At 42.8% G+C, this 10843-nt stretch overlaps 1 protein-coding gene across 1 annotated transcript in view; it reads right to left on the reverse strand.

Annotated features, from left to right (window-relative positions):
- DNAH2 (dynein axonemal heavy chain 2) overlaps positions 1-10843 on the reverse strand; it is a 159937-nt gene that overhangs the window by 143027 nt on the left and 6067 nt on the right. The window contains exon 4 of the mRNA XM_006151894.1: positions 6565-6735. Coding sequence (XP_006151956.1) covers positions 6565-6735 — 171 coding nt within the window. The remainder of the gene's footprint in view (positions 1-6564; positions 6736-10843) is intronic.

Genomic DNA, 10843 nt, shown 5'->3' on the forward strand with positions numbered 1-10843 from the left:
AAAAAAAAATGAATGAATAAATAAAATAAAATAAATAATTATTTTTAAAAAGACATATCTTCTTGGCAGGAATACCACATAGGCGATGTTCCTCAAAACTTCATTTCCAGACCCGTTCTATAGCCTAACGGTTAAGAGAATTGAATCCCACATTACTGAACACGGTTTGAATTCTGAACTGGGTGGCTTGAAGAGCGCACGCTGGGTGCATATGCCTGTGTGCCCAAGGCCCCTACAGGATGGGGAAATGGGAGAAAAGGGATTGTGGTGTGACCACACCCCACTGGGGAGTGCTTTCTCCTTCTGTCCCTCTCAAGCAAACACACAGGCCCTCTGGTATTAAAAAATTAATTGCCTTGAATTTTAGCACTTTAATGAAGATGCCTATAGACGCTACACATTGCACAACAAATGTTGGGGGATACAATGTGACCTTCTGACTCCAAGATTCAGATCCTTCTGCATTTCAGAGCAATTCTTCGTATTTTATCTTTTAAGGGTACACTGTTTCTTTTGTTGGTGCTCTCTACTAGCTTACCTGTCTTTCATATCTATTAGCTTCTCTGTAATTGTGCTAATGTCTTCGGCATTTCCTTCTGCGTACACTGTGATTACCTCAAGCCTCTCCTCTATGTCAATGATAGGATTTTCAGCAATAGCTATTCAGTTCCTTGCTGTTGCCAATCCACTAGTTTTGTAACATGCTGCTTTATTCATTTCCTAAAATCTGCGCTCTCCCTTTTATCTCATTCTCACATTTTATCATTTCATCGCTCAGCTTTTTAAAAATTGAATTCATCTTCTTATTAAGTTGTACTATAACCGATGCCGTTGTGAAGAATTTCCTTCGGTGCGTGCGGTTATGTTTTCCTCTTTTGCATGCTTTGTTCCTTTTTTTTTTTTTTTTTCCTCCTTGATGTCATATGCTTGCAGTTGCCATGCGATTTCTTTTCATTTTGCTCATGCTTGGGCAGCTCTGTGAATTAATTCTTTTTGCTCTAACATACTGCGGGTGACTTCTTGACATCCCACTGTGAGAGACCAGTTTATTTTGCCCCTCGAAGTTAAAGTGAAAGGGCTAGGTACTTTATGTTTTATTCACTTTTCTCTAGCCTAAGAGAATTGCATGAGGGGATGGATGGCAGGTGGTTAAAGCTAATTTAAGGCAGTGGGGGAAAAAAAATCTCAGTTAAAACACCTAGGCTCTTTCTCTCTTTTTGAGATTTTGTTAAATTCTCTAAGGTTCGCTCCATCTGGGGGAAAGGGTGCACCATTCCTGTGGGGAGAACAGTTCTTTGATTTAATGCAGGTGCTTTTCATTGATCACTCATTTTTTTTTTAAGTTTATTGGATTAGATTCTGTCTCTGTCCTTCTTTGTTTACTCTTAGAATTTTTGTATGTGTGGTTTTTGTTTGTTGGCTGGTTGACTTTTTTAAAATTTTTGCTCATTTTACTTTTTGCTCATTCTGTTAGGTTTTCAGAGGTAATGAGTTTCATGCTGGAGGGAGTATACAGAAAGAAAAAGCACTGTCCGATAGAGCTTGGTCATACCTCAGTGCTTTTTTCCTCCAATTTCCACTCCATTAGGATCTTTGGCATACACCTATGGCTCCCGATGTGTTTTTCAGGCTGACAGGCTGTGACTCGAATCCTGGTCGGCCATGTGGAAGCCAGATTCCTCTGTGTCGTGCTTAACTGCTATGCTGCAAGGCTGGTCTTCAAGGGTTGTTGTTGGTTTTTGTTGTTGTTGCTGTTTTAAGATTCTTTTTCATAGGGCACATGCACCAGAGAGAGAGAGAGGAAATGAGAAATCACCTCACATTGAGGGTAGCCACACTGCAATCCCTCCTCCTCCCTTCTCTCTGGAATTTGGGCACACACGTGGCGTGTTTTACAAGCTGCCAGGTCTGAGACTCTAACTAGGGAGTTGGCCACAAGGGATCCAGCATCTTAACTACCCCATACCACCTGCTGGCCCTAAGGTCATAATTTTTGTTGTTGTCTTTACATAAATTAACCCATTTATTGTAGGTTAGTGATATTCCAAAGGTCTATGGAGCTTCTACTGGTCTTTCAATTCCTCAGTCCTCTGATGGTGGACTTTACTGTGACAGCCGAAGTGGTGGTGAAGGTCCAGGCACCACCAGCTACTGTTCTTAGGCAGGAACCACAGTGCCAGATCCCCACAGCCTGTCTCTTCATCTCAGTTTTACCACAGGAGCAAGTGCACTTGGCATGCTGGCTGATTTCAATTTTCTTCACCATTTTCTGGAGGAAGGGACCGTAGTCAGCCCCATATTTATCCACAATGCCAATCTTCTTGGTGCCTTTAGCCATGTTGCCACCAACTATGCCCAAGTCCAGAGAGGAAGAGACTCCCAAAGGTAATAATTTCATTTTTAGAGAGATTTTTGCTATAGGGCGCATGTACTTGCCAGAGACAGAGACAGAAAGCAAGAAATCACCCCCCCAGAGGGGTTAGCAACACTGCAATCCCTTCTCCTACATTGTCCTCTTGGGATTTTGGGTATGCGCACACATAGACCAGGGAGGAGTTTTAAGCTGCTGGATCCAGGACTCAAACCATGGTCGACTATGTGGGAGTTCAGAGACATAACTATTATGCCATCTGGTGGTCCAAAAGGTAATATATATATATATATATATATATTTTTTTTAGAGGTTTTTGCTATAGGGTGTGTGCGCTCGCCAGAAAGACAGAGAGAGACAGAGAGACAGAAAGCGAGAAATCACCCCCCAGGGGGGATGGTCACGCCACAATCCCTTCTCCTTCATTCTCCTCTCAGGATCTTGGGCACACATGCACACGCACCCAGCGTGAGTTTTAAGCCACCGGGTCCGGGACGTGAATCGCAGTCGACTACACGGGAGTCCAACGACATAGCCATTACGCTAACTACTGGTCCCCTGAAAGATAATAATTTTTAAAAGAAGTTTCTATTGGCCATCTTTTTGTTTTTGGCCAAAGGATGCATGCCCTCTGCAGAGTAAGACAGAGATATGGAGAGAAAGGGGTAGAGGGAGTAAGTCCCCCCAATGGGATGGTGGTCATGTAGCAATCCTTTCTCCTGTTAAGATTTTAGGCATACACGTGTTCAGGGTGTTTTCAGGCTACTGGGGCCAGGGTTCAAATCTCAGTTGTCTATTAGTCATCTTAACCCAGGAGAATACAATTGAGTCTGTAATCTATTTAGAATGTATTTCGACATGGCTGACTCTATGGCCTGATGGTTAAGCCAGCTGGATTCCACATAGCTGATTGAGTGATTGGAGTCCTGGACCTGGAGGCTTAAAAAACATGCCAGGCACACGTGCCTGTGTGCTCAATATCCCCAAAAGGGGAAGAAAGGGAGAAGGAATTACAGCGCAATCACACCCTATGAAGGTGGCTTTCTCCCCTCCCTGCCTTTTGTCTCTCTGGTGAGTGCACGTGCCCTCTAGCAAAGAAAAGGAAAAGAGAAAAACTTTATAATCCATATGTTTCCCAGTTTTAGTCATTGAATAATCCATTCTTCCTCCTAGATTTTAAAATTGCCACTTTTATAGAAAATGCTTACATATCTGTTTCTGTACTTTCTATTTTCTGTATTTCCTATGTTTCTGTACTGTGGCTTATAAAGTATATTCCTGTTCCAGTAAACTGTTTTAATTACTGTAGTTTAATGAAAGTTTATCATATTCATAAGTCTCCTCCATTAGTCTCCTTCATCATTATCTTTGCTATTTTCATACATTTTTCTCTGTGTGTGTGTGTGTGTGTGTGTGTGTGTGTGTGTATAAACACATATACAGCTGTTTGCTTTTTTTTAGTTTCCATATAGGTCGTGTGTGTTCACCAGGACAGAGAGAGAGGGGGAAAGTGAGAAATCACCCCCCAGGGAGGATGGCCACTCTGCAATCCCTTCTCCTCCATTCTCCTCTTCAGATTTTAGGCATGCATACAGAGCATGTTTTTCTTTTTTTTTTTTTTTTGAGAGAGAGTTTCGCTATAGGGTGTGTGTGCTCGCCAGACAGACAGAGAGAGACATAGAGACAGAAAGCGAGAAATCACCTCCCGGGGGGATGGTCACGCTGCAATCCCTTCTCCTCCATTCTCCTCTCAGGATCTTGGGCACGCACGCACATGCGCCCAGCATGAGTTTTAAGCCACCAGGTCTGGGACACAAACCGCGGTCGACTACGTGGAAGTTCAGCGACATAGCCATTACGCTAACTGCTGGTTCCCCAGAGCATGTTTTTCAAGCCACCAGGTCTGGGATTTGAACTACTGACCATATGAGATCCAGCCCCCTTAACTTCCATGTCACCCACAGGCCCTTCCTGTATATATTTTTAAATACTTTACACAAGGAAGCTAGAGATTGTGGCAGTGGGCACTATGATTGAAACTGTATTAAAATGATATTTTTTGAAAGACAAGGTCATCTTTGTAATATTAAGATTCCTACTTAGGAGGCAGCTACATGGCACAATGTTAATGCATTGCTTAAGAAGCTGGATTCCACATGGCAACTAGGGTTCAAATCCCTAGGTCAGTCAGCCTGAAACATGCCAGACACACGCGAGCGCCCAAGAGCTGACAGCATGGGAGGAAGGGGATCGTGGCATGACCAGATCCTTTGGAGAGTACTCACCTTCTCTCTTTCTCACTCTCACGTGCACATGTATGTGCTCTATCACAAACAAAGAAAAAAGCATTTTTTGAAAGATTCCCATTCAGGTCCAGGACTCTATAGCCTGGTGGTTAAGATAGCTGGATTCCACATGGCTCACTGTGGTTCAAGTCTCGGACCTGGCAGCTGGAGAAACATACTGGGCATGCATGCGTGCATGCCCAAAATTCCAAAAGAAAGAAGAAATGGAGAAGGGACTGAGGCATGGCTATGCTCTGTTGGGTGTTTTCTCCTTTCTCTCTGCCTTGCTTTCTGTTTCTCTGTCTCTCTATCTCTAGAGAGTACATGTGCCTTCTGACAAATTTTTTAAAAAGGGGGGACAGCAGGTGGTGCCCTGGTTAAGGTGCTGGACTCCCACGTGGCTGACCACAGTACAAATCCTGGACCTGGTAGCTTGAAACTCACGCCAGATGTGTGTGCATGTGCACCTAAAATCCCAGGAGGAGACTGGAGAAGGGACTGCAGTATGGCTATCCCTCTGGGGAAGGGGGGGGTTATTTTTTTACTTTTCCTCTCAATGTCTTTCTCTGTCTCTCTGGCAAATGTACATGCCCTATGGCAAAAAAAAAAAAAAAAAAAAAGATTCTTACTCAGAAACAGGATATGTCTCACCATTGATTCAAATTTTCTTTTGTCGCTACAACAAAGTTGTTTCCTTTCACATATCTCACTTCTATATTAAATACTTAAATTCAAATATAAATATGTTTTGCAAATTTTTGTTCCTTTTGTGAGTGAAGTCTTTTTTTCATATTTTGTGGCTGATTTTGGCCAATACACAAGAAAAAGCCATGGCCTGTCTTGCTAGCGTTTAACATGGACTGCTTCGCAAGTCGTGTCACTGTCCCACAGGGCAGCTCGTTTTCACGATCATTTCAATTTTTGTATATGTGCTGCTAACAAGACAAAACATAGCCTTTTTATTTTTCAACATTTTATTGCGGAATTGTTCAAATACACAGAAAAGTTAAATAAATTTTACAATGACGAACTGTACACCCACCACCCGGCTCCTACCTCTAACAATTTACTATACATCTGTGGTTTACCTATCTCCCTACCCTCTTTCCCAATGTATCCTCCACATAGCTGAAAAGTTATCTCTAAACCATAAATAACTTCAATAGCTCTCTCTGGGATACAGGCCAAATTCTTTAGTGTAACATACAAGCCCGTTCACAAGCTAACTCCAACCTACCCTTTCAAAATCTTTTCCACTACTCTCCTTTTCTTTGTACATATGGTGTTTTCTACTTAGTAACTCCTACCTATTCCCTCTCTCTCTCTCTCTTTTTTTTTTTCTCCTTTTGGTTTTGCTATAGGGCATGTGCACTCGCCAGAGAGAGACAGAGAGAGAGAGAAAGTGAGAAATAGGCCACGTCGCAATCACTCCGCCCCCCACCTCCTCGTGGGATTTTGGGCACGCATACACACCTATGTGCCTGGCATGATTTTCAAGCTACCATGTCCAGGATTTGAACTGTGAAGCTGGCCATGTGGGATCCAGCTGCTTTAATCACCATGCCACCTGCTGACCCTTTTGACCTATTCTTGATGAGCTCCTACTTACCCTTCAGCCTCAGCTCAAATATCACCTCCACCATCATGCCTTATCAGATTTCCGCGGCTCAGCTAGTTGTTTCCATAAAGCTTAGGCCATGCATCTTCCCTGCTAGACTACGGTATCATTAACGCAAAACCTTGCCTCATCTTTCTCTGTATCCTTGCCATCAAGCTGGGTGCCTGGCACACAGTGGGACTCAACAGGCCTCAGTCACAGGAGGTAACAAGGCTCAAGGCAGATGGAGACGTGCAGAGCCTTCAGCTCTTGTTCAGACCACCTACGAGCTGGGAACGCAGGGCACGTACCTGTATAGGCATGCCCAGATCTAGCTTCAGCCCAAAACAGGGGTCGACGAAGATGGTGAGGATGGATTCTGTAGGGTCCTGGGCAAAGTGTTCCAGAACAGCATCGTGCTCCTCTGTCCACACGGCGCCCGCCAGTCCTGTCAGTGCCGCTCGGGAGAGGAAAAGGGGCTTCTACAGAGGGAGAGCAGAGAGCCAAAGTAGTTAGGGGTATTAGGACAAGACATTTCTTCCATTCAAATCCCATGCGAGGAGGTGGGGACTGAGGAGAAATACACAGACTCAGAACAGTGAGGAGAAGGCTGAGGATGCACTGAATGATGGGTCTCTGAATAAATAAGACAGTAAGATCTTCTTGCCTCCAAGTATAAAAAAAAAAAAAAGAACAGAAAAACTATGTTACGTTATCTTCCCAAGACAGTCATTGATGCCTGTGGTTTGGAAGATGCAAATGTAATACATTACCAAGCAAACCCTCAGCCTCAAAGGTAAAAGTGAATAAGAGCAGGACCAGCAGGTGGCATGGTGGTTAAGGCGTTGGACTCCCATATAGCGGACCATGGTTTGAGTCCCAAACCTGGCAGCTTGAAATTCATGCCAGGCGTGTGTGTATGCATGCCCAAAATCCCAGGAAGAGAAGGGAGGAAAAAGAGATTGTGGCATAGCCATCTCCCCTGGGGAATGATTTCTCACTTTACCTCCTTCCTCTTTATGCCTTTATTTGGTGAATGAATGAAATTAAAAAAAAAAAAAAAAAAAAGAATTTAACTGTAGAACTCTGTGAAATAAATTAAGAAAACTAGCTGGGGCTGGCCATTGGCAAAGTGGTTGGGGGTGCTAGGTTCCCATGTGGCCAACCGTGGTTCAAGTCCCAAACCTGGTGGCTTGCTTTCTCACTTTCTCTCTCTCTCCTTTCTCTCTCTCACTCTCACTTTGTCCCTCTCTGGTTAAATTAAAATAAATAAAGTTAAAGAAAATGACTCCTAAAAAAAAAAAAGAAAAGAAAGTAAAGAAAAGAAAACTAACTAAGAACATACAGTTCGGGCCAGCAGATGGTGTAGCAATTACACCACTGGATTCCCACATGGCCAACTGCGGTTTGAATCCCAGACCCGGTGGCTTGAAACTCCCACCGTGTGTGTGTGTGTGCGCGCCCAGGATCCCACAAGGAGAATGGAGGAGAAAGGATTGTGGTGTGGTCATCCCCTGAGAGGGGGTGATTTATCACTCTCCCTTTCTCTCTCACTGTCTCTCTCTCTCCTGCAAATGCATGTGTGCTAAGGCAAAAACCTCTAAAAAGAAAAGAAGGTACAGCTCATCAGGGCCAGCAGATGATATGGTGGTTAAAGCAGTTGTATCCCCCATAGCTGGCTGCACGGTTTGAATCCTGAACCCAGCAATTTGAAAAACACTCTGGGTGCATGTAACATGTGTGCCCAAAATCCTGACAAGAGAATGGAGGAGAAGGAGTTATTATGGTGTGGCCATCCCCTTCTGGGGGGAATTCTTTCTCACTTTCACTTTCTGTCTCCCTCTATCTCTGGCTAGCATGTGTGCCCTATATCAAAAACTAAAAACATAAAAATAAAAACGATAATGACAACTCATACAGCTCAGTGAACTTGAGAAGTCACCCCATCTTTCCCCAATATTTCTAGAAGATAAAGAGAAATCAGTTTTAAAGTTTCCAGGTCAAAAAAAGTCATACACAGTAAACTAAAACCTTCCCTATGTACACAAACAGGGATGAACCAATTAGAAAAATACTAAGACCTCAATAAATAAATAGACAAAAGGGTATGAACAGAACGTAATATCACAAAAGAGACAAATCAAATTTAAAAAATGCTCAGTTTTGCTTCAAATCTAGAAATACAAGTAAAGATAGAAAAGACTTCATTGATTGCCTATTAGTTTTTAAAAACTCTTGCTAAAATGATGACACCTAGCAGAGCTGTTCTTGATTTGAGGCGTTTGTTGAAAGGGTTTGTTGTTGGTTAATCCTAGGCCAGCTGGTGACATGGATGTTGAGGGGGCTGGCTCCCACATGGTTGACTGTGCAGTTGGAGGCCCAGACCCACTGGCTTAGTAAATCACTCTGGGCTCGTGTGCCTATGTGCCTGAAATCCTGAGAGAAGAGTGAAGAAAGAGTTGAGGCATGCCTATCTTGCGTGGGAGGTGATTTCTCACTTTCTCACCGTGTCTCTCTCTGGAGCATGTGCCCTATATATATAGCAAACCTTAAAAGTAAAAAATATTTTTTAAAAAAGTACAATCTATTTAGAAAGAAGCTTGGCATTGTGTAATAAAAGATACAAAGAGGAGCCGGCAGGTGGCATGGCGAGTGAGGTGCTGGACTACCACATGACCAACTGTGGTTTGAGTCCTGGACCTGGCAGCTTGCCTTCTTGCTTTTCTTTCTCTGTCTCTGATCAAATTTAAAATAATAATAATAATAATAACAACAAATGGAATTAAATAAATAAATAAGTCTTTTAAAAAAATAGATATATAGAAATTAGAAATGTTTGGGGCCAGCAGGTGGCGTGGCGGTTAAGAGCACTGGACTCCCACGTGGTCGACTGCTGCTTGAGTTCCAGACCTGGCGGATAGCTTTCTCACTTGCCCTCTCTCTCTCTCTCTCTCACTCTCACTCTGTCTCTCTCTGGTCAAATTAAAGTAAATAAACGAATAAATAAAATAGTTTAAAAAAAAGAAATTAGAAATTTTCTTTACTCTTACATTGAGTAACTCCATGTACAGGAATTTATTTTAGGAAATATTAAGTATTTCAAAAGCATTTTTTATTTGAAATATTCATCATAGTGTTATTTTTTTAGAGGTTTTTTGCTATAAGGCACGTGCGCTTGCCAGAAGACAGAGAGACAGAGAGATAGAAAGCGAGAAATCACCCTCCACGGGGGGGTGGCCACACCACAATCCCTTCTCCTCCATTTTCCTCTCAGGATCTTGGGCACCTACACACACGCACCTGGCATGAGTTTAAGCCACCGAGTCCAGGATTCAAACTACAGTCGACTACATGGGAATCCAACAACATAGCTATTACGCCAACTGCTGATCCCTTCATCATAGTGTTATTATAAGAGAAAAAAAATTAGAACTGGGTAAATGTCCAGAGGTAATGGTTTAACTGTGATACAGGCATCTAATAGAACATTATTTAGCCATTAAAAATTATCTCACAGAAAGTATGGAATAACGAGAATTCTTAAAAAATAGATTTTGTAAAGATTACTACAAAATGGTATTACATGGTACAGTTGGGATTATAAAAAAATAAATAAACAAACATGTAAACCTATGCCTGGAAAGAAAAAAAATGTATCCAGATATTAACATGGCATGTGTTCGGGCAAAACAATTTTTGTTTTTAAGAGAAAGATGTTTGCTATCGGGTACATGTACTCACTGGAGAGATAGAAAGTGAGAAATCACCCTCTACATGGATGGTCAAGCCACAAACCTGTCTCCTCCATTCTCCTCTCAGGATTTTGGGCACACACACACACACATGCCTGGCATAAGTCACCAGATCCAGGACTCAGACTGAGGTCAACTACATGGGAGTCCAGCGACGTAACCGTTACACTACCTGCTGGTCCCAGGTTTATTTGTTTGTTTGTTTGTTTGTTTGTTTTGTTTTGTTTTAAGTTGCTACAAGGGCACATGCACTTGCCAGAGAGACACAAAGAGGGAACAAGAGAGAAAGTGAGAAAAAAATAAACCCAAAGAAGCAATCCCTTCTCCTCCACTCTCCAATTGGGGTTTTGGGCACACACACAAATGTGCCTGGCTTGTTTCTCAAGTCACCAGGTTTGGGACTTGAACCACACAGTCAGCCATGAGAGATTCAGTCATCTTAACCACAACGCCACATGGCTGGCCCAAAACACTATGAATTTTATTTCCCCTTTGTTTTACTTCACTGTTCCTTCCAAATTTTTCTTTAATGAGTAGTTATTACTTTTCTTTTTTAAAAAATTACAATGTCAGGGCCTGTAGGTGGTGTGGTGATTAAGGCGCTGGACTCCCGCATGGTCGACCTGTGGTTACATTTACTTTCTGTGATCAAATTAAAAACAATTTAATTTAATGGGACCAGCAGTTAGCATAATGGCTATGTCGCTGGACTCCCATGTAGTTGACCATGGTTCGAGTCCCAGACCCGGTGGCTTAAACCCACGCCGGGCGCGTGTGCGTGCATGCCCAAGATCCCGAGAGGAGAATGGAGGAGAAGGGATTGCGGCGTGGCCATCCC

Source organism: Tupaia chinensis, unplaced genomic scaffold (assembly GCF_000334495.1).
Source record: "Tupaia chinensis unplaced genomic scaffold, TupChi_1.0 Scaffold000330_1, whole genome shotgun sequence".
Lineage (NCBI taxonomy): Eukaryota > Metazoa > Chordata > Mammalia > Scandentia > Tupaiidae > Tupaia > Tupaia belangeri.